At 45.5% G+C, this 24,499-nt stretch overlaps 1 protein-coding gene across 1 annotated transcript in view; it reads right to left on the bottom strand.

Annotated features, from left to right (window-relative positions):
- The window catches only part of ULK1 (unc-51 like autophagy activating kinase 1), a 151,033-nt gene that overhangs the window by 29,792 nt on the left and 96,742 nt on the right, over window positions 1-24,499 (bottom strand). Inside the window, exons 11-17 of the mRNA XM_030217452.1 lie at window positions 22,745-22,795; window positions 21,176-21,264; window positions 16,560-16,716; window positions 10,108-10,168; window positions 7,649-7,738; window positions 5,364-5,489; window positions 978-1,129 (exon numbers count right to left, since the gene is read on the bottom strand). Coding sequence (XP_030073312.1) covers window positions 978-1,129; window positions 5,364-5,489; window positions 7,649-7,738; window positions 10,108-10,168; window positions 16,560-16,716; window positions 21,176-21,264; window positions 22,745-22,795 — 726 coding nt within the window. The remainder of the gene's footprint in view (window positions 1-977; window positions 1,130-5,363; window positions 5,490-7,648; window positions 7,739-10,107; window positions 10,169-16,559; window positions 16,717-21,175; window positions 21,265-22,744; window positions 22,796-24,499) is intronic.

Here is a 24,499-nt window from a genome sequence, read left to right as displayed (position 1 = left end):
ACCCACCCTTTTGATGCTGCTTTTAACTCCTAACCCTTATTCACTTGTTCAGAACCCTTATTTTATCATCCTCATTTAATATTCCCTTATCTTTGTTTGTCCTGTTTGTCTGTCCTAATTAGATTGTAAGCTCTGTCGAGCAGGGACTGTCTCTTCATGTTCAAGTGTACAGAACAGCGTATGTCTAGTAGTGCTATAGAAATGATAAGTAGTAGTAGTAGTGATCAGAAGTAAACGTGGAAGCTAGAAGCCATTAGAGCCAGTCTAGTACCTGCATTTACCGGCGCACAATGCTCACCCCATGTCCACAGTTTTTTGTGTAACACTAGAAATGTTTACAAGAGAGACAGGACATCATGGACCTCCTCTACCAATGTAATCTGGGACATGGACAATGGGATATATTATTGTAGCCCAATGGCTTAGGAAGGGGGGGCGGTCCGCCCCGGGTGCACGCCGCTGGAGGGTGTCGGCTCTGCGCTGGTGCACTGCCCTCTCTGCCCCGGAACAGGTTACTTCCTGTTCCGGGACAGAGAGAGCAGTGAATCAGCGCGGAGCTAACACACCCCAGCAACGTGCAGTCGGGGCGGATTGGCCCTCCCGCCCGTCCCTCGCCGCAGGTATGCGCTCCGGGAGGGGGGGGGGGGCGGCGACCCGCCCCGGGTGTCAGCTCCCCTCGCTAAGGCTCTGTTGTAGCCAACTCATGTAACTCCAATCCTAGTCTGGATTGTGTCTAACTTATTTTAAAAAATGTTAATCCACTCCATCCTATGATTCTAGGCAGTTTACAATAAAACATTCATGATAAAAATACAACCTAGACATAATATCATAAAACAGACAACAGACATCTTATATGATGGTGCTGTACTATGGGGATGGGTTGTAGGATGTCCAGCAAACATTACACTCTCAGCAAAATGAAAGAAAGGCTCCATCAAATTAATAGAATACACAAGTCTGAGATCAATACTTACCTTGAGGGACCAGCACACACGGTTTTGCACCCCCAAAAGAAAGTCTTCGAGGAACAGGAGTGTCAGAATTCTCAGTGAGGAAAGGGGGTGAAGCACCTGTTTTCCCAAAACCAAGGGGGCTCGTACTGCTTGACCTCCGCACCAGGCCAGATCTATTTAGAAGCATAAAATCTTTCCATTAAATCCACCAAAGATCAAGCTGAGGAATTTATGAATATTCCTTCTTAATGTAACACACAAATGGTGGCTGCAGCAAATACCTGGGCATTTTAACAATGCTTCACTTGGCTATCTGAAAACTGCCCACCCTGAATGTCAGTAAATTACCTCCACAGCACAAGAATGCACACATCACCTGCATTCAGGAGAGGTGGAGGGAGGATAGGGGGACAGAAATACCAAATGTGTTTATGTTACTACATTCCAGTTGTTTTAATTGAACAAACCATCTGAATAAAAAGGAATTGCAAGTGAGTGGAGCAACTCTTGTCTTAGGTGATTTTCCATGTTGATGGACACAACTATCCCACAGGTTCTGGAATAGTGAGAAACTATGTAATGGAAAAAGGGTTTTATTTTAGCCAAGTTTGTCAGTTATACACTAAAGCTGTGAGTTCTATGTGCCGATGCACAAAAGTCCCCGTAAACAAACCATTGCTTTTACAGTCCCGCTAAAAGATAACCAGTCTAAAATAACGATCGATGCTGAAAGGAAATCAAATGCAAATGAGCTCCTTGCAATTACAGCGAGCAGCTCGGTAGGGAAAAAGCATATGCATAGAAGAGCTACCTGCTAAGCAGCACATGCGTGGGACAGTCACTCGTTAAGCATGGATACTATGCACATGCCCAGAAAAGCATGTGCTATGGACGTCCCTTCACAGCGTTCCACTGCTAGTACACACAGCTTTCATACACGCAGACAAGCAATAAACCACCCAGGTCATGAAGGTTTCTTTTTGTGGGGTTCCATGCCAACTTTCATGGCCCGGGGGTTTTATTATTTACTAGTAAAAAAGGCCCGTTTCTGACACAAATGAAACGGGCGCTAGCAAGGTTTTCCTCGGAGTGTGTATGTTTGGGAGAGTGTATGTGAGAGTGACTGTTTGAGAGTCGGAGTGAAAGTGTGATTGTGTGAGAGAGAGCGTGAGTCTGGGTGTGAGTGTGTTTGTGAGAGAGTGTGTGTGTGAGAATGAGAGTGTGTGCAAGTGTGTATGTGAGACACAGTGTGAGTGAGAGTGTGTGTGTGTGGGCGAGAGAGAGAGTGTGTGTGAGACACAGATTCTCTGTTTGAGTGAGTGTATGAGACCAAGCGAGTGTGTGAGTGACTGTGTGGCACATAGAGAGTGAATGTGATACAGTGTGAGACAAAGTGTGTGAGAGTGAGAAAGACATTGTATATGAGAGAGAGAGTGTGAGCCGTGCCCTCCCAATCCATGGCCATCTGTCCCCTGCCCCCTCCATTCATCCTTTTCCAGCAATTCCCCTCTGTCCCTGAGCCCTGCCCTCCCAATCCATGGCCATCCATGTTTGTCTGTCACCTGCCCCCTCCATTCATCCCTATCCAGCATTTCCCCTCTCTGCTTGAGGCCTGTCCTGCAATCCATATCCATCCATGCCCATCTGTCCCCTCCATTCATCCCTATGCAGCAATTCCCCTCTCCCTGAGTCCTGCCCTTCCAATCCATGCCCATCCATGCTCCTCTGTCACCTGGCCCCTCCATTTTTCCCTATCCAGCATTTCCCCTCTCTGCCTGAGGCCTGCCCTGCAATCCATATCCATCCATGCCCATCTGTCCCCTCCATTCATCCCTATGCAGCAATTCCCCTCTCCCTGAGTCCTGCCCTTCCAATCCATGCCCATCCATGCTCCTCTGTCAACTGGCCCCTCCATTTTTCCCTATCCAGCATTTCCCCTCTCTGCCTGAGGCCTGCTCTGCAATCCATATCCATCCATGCTCATCTGTCCCCTCCATTCATCCCTATCCAGCAATTCCCCTCTCCCTGAGTCCTGCCCTTCCAATCCATGCCCATCCATGCTCCTCTGTCACCTGGCCCCTCCATTTTTCCCTATCCAGCATTTCCCCTCTCTGCCTGAGGCCTGCTCTGTAATCCATATCCATCCATGCCCATCTGTCCCCTCCATTCATCCCTATGCAGCAATTCCCCTCTCCCTGAGTCCTGCCCTTCCAATCCATGCCCATCCATGCTCCTCTGTCACCTGGCCCCTCCATGTTTCCCTATCCAGCATTTCCCCTCTCTGCCTGAGGCCTGCTCTGTAATCCATATCCATCCATGCCCATCTGTCCCCTCCATTCATCCCTATCCAGCAATTCCCCTCTCCCTGAGTCCTGCCCTTCCAATCCATGCCCATCCATGCTCCTCTGTCACCTGGCCCCTCCATTTTTCCCTATCCAGCATTTCCCCTCTCTGCCTGAGGCCTGCTCTGTAATCCATATCCATCCATGCCCATCTGTCCCCTCCATTCATCCCTATGCAGCAATTCCCCTCTCCCTGAGTCCTGCCCTTCCAATCCATGCCCATCCATGCTCATCTGTCACCTGGCCCCTCCATTTTTCCCTATCCAGCATTTCCCCTCTCTGCCTGAGGCCTGCTCTGTAATCCATGCTCCTCTGTCCCCTGCCGCCTCCATTCATCCTTTTCCAGCAAGTCCCCTCTCGCCCTTCCATGACCCCCCCCCCTCGCATCCATGCTACGCTCTCTCCCATGTCCCAGCCTGGCCCGCCCTCTTCTTTCCCCCCCCCTTCGCATCCATGCCTCGCATCCATGCCCCCCCCTCGCATCCATGCCCCCCACCCCTTCGCATCCATGCCCCCCCCTTCGCATCCATGCCTCGCATCCATGCCCCCCCCCTCGCATCCATGCCCCCCCACCCCTTCGCATCCATGCCCCCTCCTTCGCATCCATGCCTCGCATCCATGCCTCCCTTTTTTTTTTTTTTAATTCTTTTTAACTTTACCTCCGTGGCGGTTCGTGCAGCGAAGCGTCAGGGAAGGAGGCGGCGCTCCCGACGTCTAGCTTTCCCTTCGCTGTGTTCCGCCTTGTTTTGAAGGCGGAACACAGCGAAGGGAAGGCTAGACGTCGGGAGCGCCGCCTCCTTCCCTGACGTTTCGCTTCCGGATTTGTTTGTTTTGTCGCGAGGGCGGGGCAGAGACGGCTGGCTGGCTTGAAGGCTTCACACCACGAATCCCCGAACCCTTCAGCCTCAGCCTGGGAGTGACGTCAGATGGCTTCAAGGCTTCAGGCTTCAAGGCTTCAGACTTCCGGCTTCAAGCTTCCGGCTTCACAGAACGTTGTCCTGAGAACTTAGGCTTCCGGCTTCAAGCTTCCGGCTTCACAGAACGTTGTCTTCAGAACGTTCACGGTGCGTTTTATTATATTAGATATGTACATGTATGAAAGCCTTTTTCTACACTACAGGTGCCATGGGCACGCCTCAACAACGTGCTTTTTTGTTCCAAGACAACCTCTTGACAGTGCTGTTATGCCAGGGGCAGACTGTTCTGCCAAGAAGACACCTCTATGCTACGACAGCTTCTGACCTCTCATTAAAATTTCCTATTAAAAGGCAAGCGCCCCTTTCTGTGCATCGCTTGGAAATGGCTGTGCATCGCTCGGAATGCACATTTAAATACTGATCAGCTCATTGTAATAATTTTGCATATGATTCTCATTGGCTGCTACTGCGAACAGTAAAAAGCACACAGAACCCCTTTGTGCAATTCTCGCTAAATATCGTGTTCGCTAAACTAAATAGAACCAATCAAAATCGCATGTAGCTGGCATGGTACGTTTTGTGCATTGGGCCACTAGTGAGTCTTTCTTCCAACCTTGAGTGAAGGAGGAAAATGAAGGTAACCCTTGCTGTTCAAAGGGGAAGGGCTATCAACCGTGAGACATGTATTGGTGTTGGGGGGAGGGGACACACAGACATTAGGAATCGTACTATGGTGGAGGAGGGATGAGTGAAAAAGAAAGTTACACGGATTATGAAATTCCTACCATGGAGAGGAACATGAATTGTGAGGTTCTTACTGTGGGGAAGTACCTGGATTTTGTAATTCTTACTGCAGGGAGGTTCACAGACTATAAGATTCTTACTGTTGGGAGGAATATGGATTGTGAGATTTTTACTGTGGGGCGGTGCACAGATGGTGTGTTCCCTACCATGGGGAGGTACCTGGATTTTGTGATTCTTACCATGGGAAGGTACATGGATTGTGAGATTCTTACCATGGGGAGGAACACGGATTGTGAGAGTCTTATCCTGGGAAGGTACATAGATTCTGGGATTCTTACTATGGGGAGGCACATAGCCTGTGAAATTTTTATCATGTGAAGGTAAATAGATTGTGAGATTCTTACCGTGGGGAGCTACATGGATTGTGACACTGCAGGTTCTGTTCAATCCTCATGTAGTTTTGGATCTGTGTTGGTACCGGGATAGGAAAAGACTGGCCATGTTTGCTACATACAGAAAGGCCTGGCCTGCTGTAGAAATCATAAACACAAAGAACACTTAAGTTGTTTGTACAGTGCTAGACACCAGAATAGCCAGGGCTCATTACACCAGGTCTGTGTACTGTGATGACCTTTCACCTGTAGCTGTAACACCATCATGAAATGGACTTTGCATATCTCCATGCAGATGGGGATTTCTCCTGTTTCTATATTTGGGTCTTAAAGCCTTTGTATGTAAAGGCAAGCTGAGGTAATTAACATTCAGAGGCCAATGCAGAAAGCTCGCAGTAGAGCCATGTACGGATGACTGAGTATGCTGCTTCTACTACAAGCTCAATACCACACCATGCAGAAAGGTAATTTTATGCAAATGTTATGCATGGAGAACCTGCACACTAATCGAGGGAAGCCTGCTGGGAACATGTGCACAAGGGTTGAGTGGTAAGCATGACTTCTTGTGCGCATGTCTGAAGAAAATGAAAGTTGCAAGCACACATCTGTGGCAATTGTGCACATAAATATTAACTTTGCAATGATTTCTTGCACATAAAATTTTTGTGAGGCTGATATTTATGCCCAGAACAGCCGCCGCAGATGTTTGCTGGCATGTTCATTTTTGTTTGGACATGCGAATATTATTGCTGTTATTCCTGTGTGTGTTTTAAAGTTGCAGATGCTGTTCTGGCTGGGAAAAAAAAGAGAGAAACGTAGCATTTAAAATTGCAAAAAGGACACGAAATCCTCTTCAGCAACCCTTCAACACTGTCCTGGACCTTGCAAAAAATTTCTTGTTTTATGCACTGGTCAAAAACCACTGTTTCCTTCTGTGCATTGCAGTGGAATATTCAACGGCTTTGTGACTATTCATTTTAATGCAGCATGCGATCATGTCTTCTACATGAGTTAACACTTGTGCTCACCCCCTTTCTGCATTTCTCGACCAGTAATCTGCAAGTACAAACCCGAGATAACCGTATAGTTAGGCTTGTGGCAGCTTTCTGCATCGGTCTCTCAAAGACATTAACTGGAGGTAGTGTGGCGACACACCCCGCCCTGGAGCATTTTCATGCTTGCCAAATGAAAGCCCTGGAAGGAAGAAAGGCACATACAGGCTGGGGGGGGGGGGGGGGGGGGGGGGGGGGGGTAATAATTCTCTATAGATCGCCCAAAGTTCTAAGCATGAATTCTTAAACTGGCAACTGCCATTATAGAATACTAGCATAAGTTTGCAGTTACATGCTTAACTTTAAGCGCGAGCACTTATGCCAGTTCAACGGCTTATATAAATGCTTGTGCCTAACTTCTAATATTCTATAATCTGTGTGCACAAATGCTGGGCACGCCCATGCTCCTCCCAGGTCCACGCCCCCATTTCACTTACACGCTTTGGACTTTTATGCACACAGTTTATAGAATATATATGCATGTAACTGCTAATTACAGCCAATAATTGGCTGGTAATGTCAATTAGCAGCTTGTTAAGTTACACACACAACTGACAGTATTGTATAACTTTGCGCGCTAAACATAAGTTGTGTGAGCAAGTTTGCAGAATTAGAGTGTGCATGCGTGTAACATGGTGAGCATACAGCGGGGCACTGCCATACCGCTCTCCCTGTCAACTAAAGCAGCTCCACAGGGGGTGTCATCTTAAGTGACAAGGACAGCTATGGTATTACAAGGACACTTGACCAGTCAGGGCTTCAGCCAGACCCATTTACTTCAGTTTGCTGTGAATGATATGCAAATTTAATAAAAAAAAAAAAACAACATCACCATACAAGGAGTTAATCAGATCAGATCAGGGTTTCTCAACCCAGTCCTCGGGATACACTTAGCCAGTCAGGTTTTTAATGAATATGTATGAGAGAGATCTGCCTACAGTGAAGACAGTGCATGCAAATTAATTTTATGCACATTCATCATGGATATCCTGAAAACCTGGATATCCTGAAAATTTGACTGGCTGGGTATGTCCGAGGACTGGATCGAGAACTCCTGGATTAGACCAAAACCTGAATTTAAGTGTAACAAGTCCAGAAAGGGCTATAGCTAGCAAGGTATATTGTTTGGCCCATATGGTACATTCTGAGAGCAGTGGTACTACAGATAAACACCACAGAGTGACCATTCCAACTGGAAGGAGAGGTACGCCCACAAATCAAGCAGATAGGCCTTGTTCCTCTTACCCGGATGGGCTGGGAGAGCTGCAGTAAGGTGGAGAAGGGGACGGAGTTCTTCCCTGACTTTCCAGGCCTGCTGACGTCACTAGGGAGCTCCTGAAAAAGGGAGAAATGGGGTGAAGGAGGGAGAGGGTGAAAACAGTCCAGACAGAAATAGAGAAGGGAAGGGAGGAGGAAGAGATGGACGTGATTCTTGGAAAAAATAAGAAAAAACAACAAAACTTTGCAGCTTGCTAAATCTTAGAAAGATTCTCTCATTCCCCAAATCAGTTTCCAAACCGAACAGTGCCTTCAGGGCTGTGACTATAGTACAGTGGCGTTCCTAGGGGGGGGGGCGATGGGTGCGGTCCGCCCCGGGTGCACGCCGCTGGGGGGGGGGGGGGGGGGGGGGGTGCTGCGTGCTCCTGTCCTCCGTTCGTTCCATGCTTCTTCTCTGCCCCGGAACAGCAGAGAAGAAGCATGGAATGAACGGAGGACAGGCGCGGGGGGGGGGGTCGCGCTGCATCTGGGGGCGGCGGGGCGCATCGGCGATCCGCCCCGGGTGTCAGCCCCCCTAGGAACGCCACTGCTATAGTACACTGTAGCAAACTCCACATTTCAACTTATGGACTAAGTATCATTTGGTTCAGCAGGTTTAAGTCCCAAAGAAAGCAGATTTTTATCTAAGGAAAAGCCTATGACCTCAGGAACTGAATTCAGACTTCAGAACAGGGATGGATGGTGTAGTGGAAAATCGCTCTCTCTCCTTCCCTCCATTCCAGGACTTTGTTGTAGCAGTGGTATACTAAGGGAGGAAGGCGCCCTTACTTCATCACTGTTTCTCTCTGCTCTCCCCCCCTCCTCCAGTGCATATCGCATACCTGAACTGGCAGGGTTCCCAAGACCTGCCAGCAGAAGCCTTACTCTCCCCCCCCCTGAAAACAACACGTGTGGGGGGTGGGCCTCCCTTATGCATGCTCAGTTGTACAAAAGCCCAGCACTGCACGGGGGAGGGGAAGCAAATGGCATGGTGTGCGAGCAGGAGGGCTTCCAATTGCCTCAATTTGGGGGGGGGGGGAGGGTTCAGGCACCCACCATGCCCCTCCCAAGACAGTGCCAGGGCTATCCGCCCTCCCCCCCCTTACTACACCACTGTGTTGCAGTGAAGACTGGAAGCCTATAGCATGAGGCCCTGGAAAACAACCCAAGCAACAGTGGTTCTGTGTACAACATGGAAAATTCCTGTACAAAAATAATGACTAAATGTAAGCACGCTTAGGATGGGTAACAGTGGTGAAGACAGATAACGAAGAAATCAAGGAATGGTGAGAGTATGCACCGAGGGCTGGATAAATTTAGAGCCCTATATTAGGGGTGGGCGACCACAGTCCTCGAGGGCCACAATCCAGTCGGGTTTTCAAGATTTCCACAATGAATATGCATGACATCTACTTCATACAATTGAAGCAGTACATGCAAATCAATCATATCCATTGTGGAAATCTTGAAAACCCAATTGGGTTGTGGCCTCCAAGGACCATGGTTGCCTCAGGGGTGTAGCTAGAACTCGATTTTTAGGGGCAGCCCAAGGGTGGACTAGGGAGGAGGAATTTTTTCACCTCAGTTCTCCCCCATCCTTCCAGCCGAAGAGATTCTCTTACCGAGCCCCTGCCTGTGCCGCTTAAGCAGCAAGGAAACCGGCAGGGTGCTCAAGCCCCCAACACCGGCACTTCAATGCACAAACTAAGAATGCGCGGAAGTGCCAGCATCGACGGCTGGCGCATCCCACCAGCTTCCTGTTGCTCAGGCAGGGATCAGGTAGTGAATCTCTTTGGCTGACAGGGGTTTAGTATCCCCAAAAGCCAGACATCTTGTGCAGCCAATTTTGGAGGAGGACTGGGCCTAAAGTGTGTGTGTGTGTGTGTGTGTGTGTGTGTGTGTGGGGGGGGGGTCCAGATCCCTGAGCCCTCTTCCCCCCTCCCCCCATGGCTACACCCCTGGGCTGACTTTCCTGTCCTATATGCTAACTCAGACGGAACACTAGACAACCAGAAAATGGGAAAGTCAATGGGCACAGAACCGGGGTGGGGTTGCATGCAGTTTCCACAGAGAGGAGACAAGGGTCAATCTACAGGAAATGGCAGCAGGGCTCCAACAGATAACTTAAACAGGAAAACTGGGAGGGCCAAATAGCTTTTTATCTGCCACCATCTGTTGTGTTACTAAAGCCCAGCCCTGCTGGTTGGCTCTCAAGACTTCAGCCCTCTCTATTAAGTCCTCCTTCTGACAAAATTGCTGTGCTATTGTAATAATTCCCACTTCATCTTAAGGCCCCAGTGTAAATTCTCCTTTTACAACTCCTATGTTATGTGGCTCCTAGCATCAGCTTTACTATATACAGAGGGGCCCAGTGCACTGCAAGTCTGGTCTAGAAGAGGGGCTTTGATGTCATGGAGCACCAAGTTTAAGCCTGTTGTCTGTCTTACCCACTGTACATCAGGCTGTCCTGTATAGGTTTCCCTCCTGCAGCCTCAGCTGTGAGATCACCTGCATATCAAACAAGCATAGGATTAGCATTACCAGGGAGGTGAGGATGCATTGATCTCTGGCAAAACTTTGACCTGTTAAACTGCTACAATTTGTCCTTATAAGAGACCAGCAGAGACATACAAGTGAAGTCAATGAACTACCTAGGTAATCCAAATTTCCCCTCCAATTCTGGTTTTCTGATGGTCTGTTAGATAGATAGCATCTTTTGTTAAGTTTAGATAATACGAGATTATGAGCTATGAGATTGTAAAAGGGAATCTACTTTTTTACTTTGTAAGGCAAAGATAATTTTATCTGTATATATTTGTATAGATGTAGTTGAAATAACAGACTGATATATAATTGAGTTATCGTAAGAACAGTGTATGTACATGCCTGGTGTGGGATTCGGAACACCTAATGTGCTATAATGGTTCCATCTATGACTCTGCCACATATTCCCTTGGGGATATAATGGTTGGAATGGGTATGAACTGAGCACATTATTTTCACAAAAATTTATATAAAAAATTTGAGGGTTTTTTTTGTATTTCTTTTCTTTTTTAATCTCCTTAACCTTGGAATCAAATTTCTTTAACTTGTGGACAAATGGGCTGTAAAGATATATACTTATCATTTTTGTTTCCTAATGTTAAATAATGCCGATTGCATATTCACTTTATGTGGTGATATATTGGAAAATTTAAATAAATAAGAATATTAAAAAAAAAAATTTGAGGGTTAAAATATTGATTTAGTACTGAGTAGTGTATTGAGAGTCTTTAGGAATTAACTCAGTAGTGTTATAAGAGTATATTCTTCCAGACAGGAGTTTTGTGAAAGATAATTTTATGCCACGATTGTTCTTACTGTAACTTTTTGATGACCTTGTTGTGCACCACCCTGAGTTATAACAATGGTTAAGCGGGTTATAAATCTGTAAATAAATTAATTTAAATTACAGTACAAAAAGGAGGACAGTCCACTACCTTTCATCCTATATAATAAAACTCACCCTCAACGTTTTGAGGACACTGACGTCACTGTCAGGTCCTCTGGGCACTTCCTTCCGGTTCGAAGCCTTCGTGGTGGTGAAGCCACCGAAAACACTGTGTTCGGGCCCCGCCCTCGCGTCAAACGTGATGACGTCGAGGGCGGAGAAATGGCGTCAGTGGCTTCACAACAAACGACGCAGCAGATTGAAGGTGGCGTGCCGAGGTCAGCAACAATGGCGGCCAGTGCCATCAGAACGCTGAAAGGGGTGAGTAGGGAGGGAGGGGGGAGGTTCGGAAGGAAACCGTGCTAGCGCCCGTTTCATTAACGCAAGAAACGGGCATGTTTTACTAGTGTTTTATATTACCGAGTACACTGGCAGAGATTTTAAGAGACAGAGGGGCCCCTTTACTAAGCCGTGCTAAAAAGTGGCTCGCATTGTTTGTAGCTCGTGGGTTTACCACATGCTGCGGCCACTTTTAGCATGGCGGTAAAATGACCGCTTATGTACTTTGTTCTCTAATGGCCATGCGCTAATTTCCCAATTAGTGTGTGGCCATTAGCACGGAAGCCCTTACCACCACGTATTCACTAGTCGTAATTTATTGTTGACACTTCTGACTTCTTTGAGGGAGCTTTTACATGCAAGGGCATTGAAGTCCATGCAGTATTACAAGTTCCAATTACATCGTCATGGTAATAAAGCTGGGAGACTTGTAGCACGGCTCACCCAACAGGCTAGGGGATCTACTACAATCACACAGATAGAACGAAGCGATGGTGTATTGCTGAGAACAGATCGGGAGATAGCGGAGGTATTTCAAGAATATTATCAGCATTTATATGCACGTCCCTTGAAGGGAGAGATGGATTGAGATTTATATTTGGGAATTTTAGATTTGCCACAACTTTCGTCAGATTCTAAAAGTAAACTTGAGAGCCCTATAACGGAGGAGGAAGTGGCTTTAGCAATTGAACAAAGTGCTTTACGCAAGGCACCGGGGCCTGATGGTTTCAGGGCAGAGTTTTACAAGATCCTCTCACCTTCTATGGTACCCACCTTGAGAGCCTGCTTTACTCAATTTGTGGAAGATGGTAAATTGCCCAGTTCCTTGCAGATGGCGCAGATTATTTTATTATTGAAAGCAGGGAAAGATCCCATGCATCCTTCTGCATATAGACCCATTTCTATTTTAAATGTAGAAACTAAACTATTTGCAAAGATATTGGCCAAACGTCTAGCACAGGTGCTGCCTTCTTTGTTAGCCGACCTACAGGTGGGATCTGTCCGGGAACAGACGGCTACTCAGAACATGAGAAAGATTCTGATTTCCCTGGCGCAGATTGAGAGACTTCGTCTTCCTTCCTTGCTGGTCATTTTTGACGCGGAAAAGGCGTTTGACCGAGTTGCTTGGAACTTTTTATTTGCTATCCTGTGAACATATGGGGTCGGAAACTTTTTTCTGAATGCGGTACAGGCATTATATGCCTCCCCGCAGGCACGAATCTGGGTCAATAATGTTTTTACCTCCTCCTTTGAAATACATAGAGGCACATGACAAGGCTACCCACTATCTCCTTTACTATTTGTTATGACACTGGATCCCTGGATTAGAGATGTTATGGATAACCCAGATATTAAAGGTGTTAAGATTGGTTCGCAAGAATTCAAACTGTCTGCGTTTTCAGATGATATTTTGGTGCATCTGACGGATCCGAAGAGATATCTGGAGGCTCTTTTGGATAGTTTTAAGGAGTATGGTGATTTTTCGGGCTTTAAGCTAAATTTTGAAAAATCGCTGGCATTGCCCACAGACGAGGAGTTGCAGCAGCAATAGGAGGGGACATTTCCCTTATGTTGGGCAACTGGATCTTTCCAGTATCTAGGGATCCAATTACCAACTACAACATCACAGTTGTATGAGAACAATTTAGCGGTGTTATTGGATGTTACCAGGGCATATTTAGATCGCTGGGTACATCTTCCCTTATTGGTGCATGGTCGCATTCAACTTTTTAATATGGTTGTTTTTTCCTAAATGGCTCTGTGTGCTGCAGTTATTGCCGCTAAGATTGTTGAAACATGATCTACATTCCTTGCGTAAACTTTTGACTGAATTCTGCTGGGCGGGTAAGAAGCCAAAAATGTCGCTTGGTTATTTGTTGGGCACATGGAAATATGGAGGGATGGGACTTCTGAATATGCGTGTTTATAATCGAACATGTTTGCTGCGCCATCCAGGGGATCGATTTCTTGGAGAACAGGGATTTACCCCAGTGGACTATGAGAATGCATTTTATTTCCCATGGCATTTCAATTCTCTTTTGCACTGCCCCTTGAGGTTGGTACAGTCTGATCTTTATCGGAGTATGGCCCTGGGTCCCATGCGAGAGGTATGGCGTTATTTAGTTCGTCTTTTGGAGGGGGGAATCCGGAGGTCTCAGATCAGCTCTCGATTACTGGGAATGCTCAATTTTTGCCAAGCTGCAATCATATTAATTTTCGGCGTTGGGTGTCCAGAGGCTTTTGGTTGTTACAGCATGTGCTAGAGAGGAGGGCAAGATGCTTTCCTGGGATCATCTACAGAATGAGGGGCTCGTAGGACATACGGATTTCTTAGCGTACAGACAATTGCAACATTATATAGAGTCATTAGATGTCCATGGCTTAGTTTTCTCTTTGGGTAGACATTTGAAGGATTTTTGGGGGAAATTTCAGGAGGGTAATTTGTCAATTTCTTCTCTTCACAGAGAACTGCAGTGTCTTTCTTCTAGCAGGTCTCGGGCAGGTTTGATCTCTAGATGGAATGGAGATATAGGCTTGCAGGTTTGTGCCCTAGACTATAATCGGCTAATTAAGCGGATACCTGAAATATCAGTGAGTGCGGAATTACGAGAATATCAGTACCGGACTTTACACAGAGCGTATTTTACTCAGGAGCAAGTATTTAAGAGTGCAGGAGTGGGAACACCAGTGTGCTTGAAATATAATCAAGATAATAATTCTTTTTAACATGCTTTTTGGGGATGCCCAAAGATACGGCTATTTTGGAGAGCTATTTTGCATTGTTTTGAAAGGCTCTGGGGATGCTCTCTGCCATTCACGCCCGAGGGGCTGCTATTAAATAAATATGAAGCTTTTCATATCGCTAATCGCAATAGAATTCTTCTTCTTCAGAAAGCAGCAGTGTTGGGTAAATGTGTTATATTGGGGACATGGGTGGGAGAAACTGAACCTTCGTATTGGGCCTGGAGAAATAGGTTGCATGCACTAATGTTACTAGAACAGAAGCAGGTACAGGGCTCCTCTAGAGGGAGGAAGCTATTTCTAGCTACCTGGGAAGTATATACTTAGACACTCCCTCATAGGGCTCAAAGCCTGATTTTGAATGCATTTAAGTAGGCTACCTTTGGTGAGGGAGATGTTATTTGCGGGGTATATCGGGCTGCCCTCCCCTCTCCTTATTTCCCCCCTTTTCTTGTTTTTTTTAATTGGGAGGGTAGGGGAAGTATGGATGGGAGGTTCAGTACAGTTTAAACTCGCGTAGCTGTTGTATAGTTGGGAAGTGAGAGGGAGTATGGGAAGGGGATATACTAGTTAAAATTTGATGACATTCTGTAATGTACGGAAATGATCAGTGTGATGTTATTGGAGTATGTTAGGTACATTGTTGGATGATTGTAAACTTTCCTTGTTCTGATGAGTCATCAATAAAAATCGTTGAAATATAAAAATAAACTGAATAACATCACGGCTTGGCGGCTCATATCTATCCTATATCTACACTTCCTTATAGCTTAAAAATAGCAAGCAGCTAAGGATCCTTATTGAACTGTTCCAAGGAGCTTTCCCGAGGGGATATCTCACGTATTCTAACAGGATCTTAGTGGTGTGGTTGTCATGTTAATCCACTTTAAAGGTAATGAATAGAATAAAACAAAACAAGGATGATGAAATATTCTGACATCTACTGTACCTGACAGGACTTAACAATAATCTGGGTTTTCTATCACATTATAACCAATAAAATATACTGCTTTGTCATCCACCTCTCCTCAGTTTCTCACTACTCCTCACCCACCACTTATATCTCCCTGTCAATGAAATGCTTGTCATATCTCATTTATCTCTCTATATATATATATTTGATATTGTCTTTTGCTCATATTTGACTTGAAGAAGGTGGTTCTGCTTGTCCAAAAATAAGTTAGTCCAATAAAAGGTATTCTTTTATTTTCATTTCTTTTGTTTTATTTCTATTTATTAACAGGATCGTATGAAAAATAAGAAAGATTTTGGAGTCTATACCTTGTTGGTTTCAAACTCCTACATTTAGTTTGAGAACAACAAAAATGCACCAAAACACTCCTTAAGTAAAAAATAAATTCTCTGTCCATTATAGAGCTCAGCCAAAACCGAATCTGTGACTGAAACTGTCTGCTCAGTTTCGGCAGAAACCAAAGCAGAAAACAAAACTGCCTCACCAAACCCCCCCCCCCCCCCCCGCTCCCACAGATCCAGACCCAAGCGCTCCCACCAGTAGCAGCCCCCTTCCTGAGCCCACCCCCCAGCAGCAATCCCCTCCTGAGCCTACCTTTTGTTGGTGGGTAGTGGGCACAAGAGCACCCCCACCCACTCCTGCGCATGGCCAGCTCCAGGTGGAAATGACTTCCAGGACTTGCTGCTGCAGTTTCATGAGACTGCCGTCGGAGGTCCCAGCAGCCACCTTGAAATTGGAAGTGGCACAGACAAGAGCGAGTGAGGATCGCTCCTGCTCGTGCCGGTTCCATTCTCAAAATGGCTGCTCGGACCTCCTGCATCAGTCTTGCGAGACTGCTGCAGAAAGTCCCGAAAACCATTTTCACCTGGAGCCGGCTGTACACAAGAATGAGTGGGAATGCTCCTGCGCCCACTACCCACGAATGAAAAGGTAGACACAGGAAGGGGATGACGCTGAGAGTATGGGCTTTTGTCCAGGTCCAGATCCAGGACAGGAATGCTGCCGGTGGGCCTGTCTTCTGCTGGGGGGAGGAGGGGTGGAGAGTGATTGTGAGGGGGAGGAGAGAGTTTCGGTTTCAGCCAAAAATGCATTGGCATTTGTGGCTGAAATCTGAACCTGAATTGCAGGCTGGTTTTGGTGCCAAATCTGAAACCGAAACTCAGTCAGCCTCGATTACCATTACCAATGATCTCACTAGTTGTAGGTACAGGAAATCAAATTCAGAAATACAAAGCATGAAATAATGAACAGTGCAAATTTGAACAGTGAGGGAGCCACAGCTTGAGTGTGTGTTACTGGGCATGCTGAAACCAACCCAAGTCTGACTAGCTCAACAGACCACACGTAAATGGTTCTGGATAGTGGTCTGTGCACTGTCCGCTTCAACACCAACAAGGAATTTAAAGCTGGCTTACTTGGGAACTGTGCAGGAACCATGACAAAGTCATCAGTGTCACATGATGAATTCCTGCTGCTTCCTCCAGAGTCTTTGGACCCCTGCAGAAAACCCGGGGAGGTCTGGGCAGGATCAGTGAGTGTTTTCTCTTGCAGTTGCTGCAGCTCTCCCAGAGACTGGTTCAGACATAAGGAGAAGAAAATACCCAGGAGACTTAGTTCACTATGAAGGTAACAACAACTCAGTTCCCCCCCCCCCAAAAAAAAAAACAAAAAAAAAAACTTCCTTTTATTAATGATGTTGGTGGCTGAAGAACTCTCATCTTGAAAGCTGGCTCCCTCTCAAGATAATTATAGCTTTGATTTACAAGATCTAAACTGCTGTTCTTTAACTGTTGCAGGAGCACAGCTTTAGCAATGCTTTGCTCACATATCTTGAGAGTAAAATGCAGAAGGAACTCGAGGTTCCTTTGTGACAGTGTGCACTATTCCCACACTGCACTCATTAGGGGCAATTATGGATTTATCTACCCTGCTTTGGGCCTGTTAGTGTGCTGAACTACCAATCACACATGAAAATGTGATATCAAATCTAGATGGGATGAAAAGTCACAAAAATTATTTTAAAATGCCATCCTTAAGCAGTTAGGGGTCAATGTTCAAAGCAATTTAACCGGCCAGAAACTGTTCCTGGCTGGTTCAATTGCCTATTTGAGGCTAACCGCTAATTTTCAGCAGTACTAACCTGTTACTGCCGCTGAAAATAACCAGTTAGCACCGAACTGAAAACCAGCTATTTTGGGGTCAATCTGGGAGTGGAGCTGGCACTTGGCCAGTTAAGTGCCAATATTTAGAGCTTAACTAGCCAGCTGAACCCCATAAACAGGACAGCATAAAAGTCAGTCCTACTTTATATGGCAATCCATTGCCGGTTCAGTGCTGAATATCGCACTTAATCGAGTACATGTTAGCCGGCTCCGCAAAATTGGATATTCAATGTTGAAGCCCGGACACAGCCTGCCACTGAATATCCAGGTTTAACTGTCAGTGGCAGTCAGCAAAACAGTGATCACCACTGGCTGAATAATAGCCACTTTATTTATTGAGGGGCAGGATTCACTGGAGGCCAAGTGCAAATGACTAAAATGACTCCATAACCAGGACAGATTAACAAAGTCCCCAACACAGTGGAGGAGTGGCCTAGCAGTTAAAGCACCGGTCTTGACATCCAGAGGAGCCCGGTTCAAATCCCACTGTTGCTCCTTGTGATCTTGGGCAAGTCACTTAACCCTCCATTGCCTCAGATACAAACTTAGAACTGTGAGCCTGACAGGGAAATACCCAGTGTATCTGAATGTAACTCACCTTGAGCTACTACAGAAAAAGGTGTGAGCAAAATCCAAATAAATAAATAAATCCAATTCTCCATAAACACCAGTTCATGGCTGCACTTTAAGAAGGTGCATTTTCACATTTCTCTTCCTTCAACACAATTTTAAACCCAAACTTAAAGCTCCAGCAGGATGATTCTTACCACTGCATAACAGCAAATAAACAATGAAGCTAAGATAGAAGCATGACTGCTTACTTAACCCTTCCACGTTCCCGACCTCCTTAGGAGCAGAGGAGTAGCCTAATGGTTACAGCTCCAAGCTGACAACCAGAGAAACCTAGTTTAAATCCCAAGGCTGCTCCTTGGGCAAGTCACTCAACCCTCCACTGCCACAAATAAAAACATACGGGAAATTCTATAACTTAATGCCTAAAGTTAAGTGCCTCGATGTGGAATGCTGAGCACCAATTTTATGCAATCATGGGAGAGGAAATCCAAAGAGCAAGAAATGTAGATGCACAGAAAGAAAAGCACAATGAGCCTTCACGATTGAGGGGTAGGCGTGTAACATTTACTGAGGGACTCGACATGGGCTGTGTTTTGGTAAACGCCTGCATCAGGGGTCTAATAAAAACATACTATGAGTTGGCTACAAAATAAATAAGACATCTACAATCATACAAAAAAATATAAAAAAGAGGAAAGGAATAGTGTCAGCAGTGTTGTACATTAGATCCTAGTTCATTTTAATTCAAATATCAACTGCCAACATAAGCAACAGTCAAGACAAACACAAACATATCTTAAAGGAATATATTTAAAATATATATATGACTATTTCACCAATTCTATAACAGAATCCTGGCGCCTATAGAATACTAGCGTAAGGTAGCATCGATGAGCCTGATATTCAAAGGATTTATAATCCTAACTTTGAGAGTTATGCTCATAAACTGGCTTCTTTACTAGGGCTGAATGCAATAATTGCCTATGATTAGGCACTGGACACTAACAAGGCTTTAGACATAGGGACACTAACAAGGCTACATAAGGCCACCAGTGCTGCATAAGACAGGCCTCCCAGCAGAATTCCTGGGGTAGATAACTACATTATACTCCTCCTTCTGTAGCTCGGTTACTGATTAATGGGAAATTGTCTTCCCCCTTTCAAGTTCATAGCAGAACCAGACAGAGCTGTCTTCTGTTCTTGACCTGTTTGATCTCACTCTGAAACCTATGGCTCAAATGATTCGGGATACTAGACTAGTAACAGAGGCAGTAGTTGAAGGCACAGATCATGAGTTATCAATTTATGGACAAGACAGGGATGGCACTGATGGCCCTAATAGATGAACTGGGGTCAATATCAGGTTACAGGATTAATTTTGCCAAACTGGAGTTTTTAGAGTTGGGGTCTCGTCTAACCCTAGCTGCTAGATTAGGTCATTTCAGTAGGGTATCTTCCTTCACATATTTGGGGATTATGATCCTTACCAGACTGCGTGATTTATATAAAGTTAACTATGTATCCTTGTTAAATTGTACTGCAGCAGATCTCAAACTATGGATGGAGCTGCCTATTTCGTGGGGAGAACGAACATGGTGAAGATGCTTATGTTTATTAAGTAACTGATATAACGCCTGTGAAGAAACAGTGTGTTTTAAGCCTGTAAAACAGCCATTCTCAACCCAGTCCTCGGGGCACACATAGTCCCATCAGGTTTTCAGGATATCCACCATGAATACTCATGAGTTAGATCTGCATGCAGTTGAGACAGTGCATGCAAACCTATCTCATGCATATTCATTATGGATATCCTGAAAACCCAACAGGACTAGGTGTGCCCTGAGGACTGGGTTGGGAGTGACTGCTGTAAAATGTATTGGATATTTCCCTGTTTTAGTTATGTCAGAAATGTATTTCTCCTATTTGGCCAGCAGATGGCAAATGTTTAAGCTTAAAGCTGTTATAGGGAACTAAGTGTGGGGGGGGGGGGGGGGGGGTTCTTTAACACAAGCAGGAAGCAAGCAGGAGTATACATTTAAAACTTGTTGACTGAGCTCTGATTGGCCTGGAGCTTGAAATTATTCAGAAGTGCTGACTGTTGCTTCAGACTTAGCTGGAAGAAGAAAGAGACAGATCTTTTTGCTAAGGCTCTATGAACAATTATATGTCCGGATTTTCCCAGGTACTATTTAGCCAGTATGCAAATGTTTAGTTAGTGTTATAATTGATTCATATTTCAATTACCTATTATTTTTTGCCAACTGTACATTTTTGTCCACTGTTCCAAGTTCTGAGAATAAACACAACTGTTTGTTCATTCTGCCTGTCTGGACTGATAAAGAATCCTGGTGGTTTGTGTGTTGGGAGAGACTCGCCCAGAGGCGGTTGTGACCCAGTTGGTGGGAGGAGGGTGCAAGTGTAGAGACAAGCAGCAGGTGCAGGCGGAGCTGAGCTGTGCTGGGGATAGACCCTCTGAGTGTCTGCGGGTAACCCCAGGCGGGTGGCTAGGCATTTTGTGACAGTGCCTTTCAAGATAAGCAATCAAGAACAGTGTGCAATCCAAAATCAACACAAAAGAACACAGTAGCTCTGGTATACAGCTAGCCCCGTCAAATCAGGGAAGGCCAATGAGAACAGCCTTCAGACAGATGAATGTCCTGTTCCATTTACTTTATCTGTTCCAGCACATTCCCTGTGCTGTTCCCTAGATAGAATTTAGAGTACTGAATGGACAGTTGTTTAGTTTCAGATGGCATTGCTGAAACCCGAGGACTGGCTTCCAAATGTTATACAGGTCTAAAGAGGAAGGTGAAATGGGGTTACCTAATTTTAGAATTTTACCATTGGGCTTCTCGACTTGCCAGTGCTGTGCACTGGTATTGTGAGGGTGTATGTACATCCTGATTAAATAAAGAGTTAAAAACGCAAAAGAATTACCTATGATTGAGGGAACACTGAGGAGAGATCCCCATAGTGAATTGAGATAGAAGTAATGCTCTTTCATAGACACATACAGATACCATTACATGTGGGTTGTTTCCAAATTTGGCAAATTCATCTGCACACTTGGCAAAAATTAAATGTTCCAATGGCCAAGTCACGTGAGAAGTCTGGCCAGCTGCTCCAGCATTTCTTCTGCTCACTTTTGTCTGCAGCAATCACAGAGTTAACCACTGGAGAGTTTTATCCTGGAGCTTTAAACATGAAATGAGTCTACTCCAAGCCATAAACAAGCAACAATAACGCTAGAAGCAGAAATGGCAAAACTTGAGAACATGCCCGTTGGCATTACTTACCGAGGGAGATGCCAAGTGGGATGTGGAGGAGCTGCTGCAGGAACTCCCAGACCCTGAGCTGGGGTAAGAGGGCATTGGCACAGGAGCAGCTGGGAATACAGAAAGGGAAAAAAATCCATTCATGATCTTCCTATTTCCCATGGTCCCTTCTTTTACTTTATTTATTTTTACTCTGTTACCCCTATTGCTTCCAATTTTCACAAAAACATTCTAGGTATAGTATGTGAGGCATGTACACTGTTAAGTGTCCACAGAATGGCACAATTAGTTCTTCTGGGAAAAGCATTTTTACAATTTGGGTAATATTCTATTCCCACCATGATAATGTGGATACAATCCAGAATACTAACATTAACTACACTGACTTATAATTACATGGTAATAATGGCATTGCAAACATATTGGGCACATTACCAAAATCAGGGCTTCTGAAACCTGTCCAGTGATCCTACCATCAGTCTTTGTTGAAGAATATCCACATGAATATGCATGACAAAGATCTGCATACATTAGAAATCCAATATATACAAATTCCCTCATGCATATCATATTTTTTAAATTTATATTGGTAATGTGGGGTTACTGATTTAATGTAAAGTTGCCAATACTTTACTCTGAAGAATTTTTGAAGGACCATTTAAAATGAAGTAAATAAATACACAAAATATATCCTGAAAATTTGGCTGGCTTTGGAGTTACTGGGTCAGGTCTGGGAAGGTTTGGCAAAGGTTTTTGGCAGGGTACCATAAATCAGTATTTCCCAAGTCAGTCCTGGAGTACCCCCTTGCCAGTCAGGTTTTCAGGATATCCACAGTAAATATGCATGAGATTGATTTACATCCTTTGCTTCCACAGTATACTAATCTCTTTCATGCATATTCATTGTGGGATATCCTGAAAATCTGACTAGCAAGAGCATACTCCAGGACAGACTTGGGAAACACTGTTATAAATCACCCACAATCTCTTAAGGAGATGCTGTTTCTGGGGAACAGAATGTCTCCCAGTAAACACCTGCATTCTCGGCAGGCGAAGGGGGAAGGAAGTGGGACAGTGGCCCAGAGATTCTGAAATTTGGTACACTGGGGGGGAGGGGGAAGGTGGCATACCAGAAAGAAGGTCTTCACATGCCAGGCCAGGGAAAGCAGACCCCTGATCTCACACTGTGGAATTCACGCCATTCCAGATATGCTAAAAACATCCTTTGCAAGCCACAAACAACCCATGTCACAAACACACTGACTGTTACCATCTCTTTATCAGTGGAAAAGTGCAGAGTTCCTTTAACTCTGCTTTTTACCATAATATTTCCTGATCACGCAGGTTTCTATGCTGATATGTTTTACCTTGCCATTCTGTGTGAGAGGTGGAACCTTATCCTTATTCATTGCTTGTAATAGGTAATAATTCTATATAGTAAATGGAGAAACAAAATCTTCCTCTCCCCCCCTCCCCATATTCCCAAGAGCTTATACAGAGTTACAGTCTAAGACATGCTGAATGCTGTCTGTGTGTAACATGAGCCAGTCTTTCCAAGAAATGATGCCAGGGCTCAGTCATTCTACTTACACTTTTTCATGGAAGCGCTCACATCCAGGAACGAGTGATGGAAAAACTCATCTGAAAAACAGGAATTAGTAGTAAGACAGCTGACTTGCACCTCTCTTTGGATTATTCACAGTCCCTTTTCATGTTTGCTCCCTTCTAGTCCCTGTGGATGAAGGTTAATTCCTGCACCTGCAGTTGTGCTGGGACATCATCTAGTGATCTCAGATTTATTTCTCATGCTGCTCTCATTTGATTTTCTTAAGCCAGATCACACAGAACCTCCTGTTTGTAACTGCACTACTCTCTCCAATCACCAGGACCTCCAACAAGGTTCCATAGTCCATAAACAGTGAGACTGTGCCACACAGATCTGTCTATAAGTACAAGCACTGCGGAACATTAAGGAGAAATTAGGTCCTACGTGATAATTTTCTTTCCATTAGTCCTTCCCACTATTTCAGAACCTGTGGAATAGTTGTGCCAATCAACCAGCAAGTGGAGATAGAGAACTGAAAATTGAGCTCAGATAGAGACATCTCTCCAGTCCAGCTCCTCAGTATTTATGTAGACAAGCAGTAAGGAGGAAATCAGAATAAACATAACAACCTTAAACAACTTGCTAACCTAACAATAAGCAGATGAGTGAACATGTGTAGACCTCTTTCGTCTCGGGACAACTTGTAGAGAACAAAAGATATCCAAGAAACACCAAGCAAGGAGACAGTCATTATTTGACCCATTACTTCACACTGACTACACATATCAGAAGCCTCGGGGGGGGGGGGGGGGGGCTCTAGAAGAGTGGGAAAATTATCAGGTAAGACCTAATTTTTCCTTCCATTACATAGCTTCCCACTATTCCAGAACCTGTGGGATGTTCAAAACAGGGACGTAGCCAGAACTCGGCAGGAGGGGGTCCAGAGCCCGAGGGGGGGGGCACTGTATGGCCATCTTCCCCTGCCACCGACCCCCCCCCACTGCCACCACAAAAACCCTCCCCCGTCACCGTCAGGTACCTTGTTTGCTGGCGGGGGTCCCCAACCCCTGCCAGCTGAAGAGTCTTCTTCAGTGCCAGTCGACTCTGGCGCCTTCGCTGTGTGATGATCTGTTTCGAACTCCTGACGTTGTGCGTCATGCACGTCCTGTATGTAGCCCTGTGCAGCACGTGCATGCAGGTCAAAAACAGATCACATAGCGAAGGCGCCGGAGTCAACCGGCGCTGAAGAAGACTCTTCGGCTGGCGGGGGGTTGGGGATTCTCGCCAGCAAAGGTACCTGGCAGCGGTGGGGGGGGGGGGGGTCTAATGTAGAGGGGGCCAGGGCTTAATCTGTGGGGGCCCATACCCCCACGTAGGTACGCCCCTGGTTCAAAAGCAATTCCAAGAGTGGGTGGGATCCTGGCACAACCACCCTGAGGACCGAAGCCCAAAACTGACTTCTGAGTGAGCCACAACATCCACCCTGTAGTGTTCGGCAAAGGTATGCAAAGTCGAATGTGTCACCACCTTGCAAATATCCGCTGGAGACAGTAAGGTAGTTTCCACCCAAGATGTTGCTGTACGCCTTGTAAAATGAGCCTGCAAGACCTGAGGAGCTTGCTTCCCCACAAGCAAATAAGCCAACAGGATAGTCTACCTCAGCTATCTAGAACTGTGGGCTTGGAAGCCATAAGGCCAAGCTTCTGTTTACCAAAAAGCACAACTACAGAATTTAGTCCTAAGTATGATGTTATAGAATACCTCTATTTGCATGCCTAACTGCCATCAGTTAGGTGCGA

This window comes from Microcaecilia unicolor, chromosome 11 (genome assembly GCF_901765095.1).
Source record: "Microcaecilia unicolor chromosome 11, aMicUni1.1, whole genome shotgun sequence".
Classification (NCBI taxonomy): Eukaryota; Metazoa; Chordata; class Amphibia; order Gymnophiona; family Siphonopidae; genus Microcaecilia; species Microcaecilia unicolor.
This window is presented reverse-complemented; position numbering and strand designations above follow the sequence as displayed.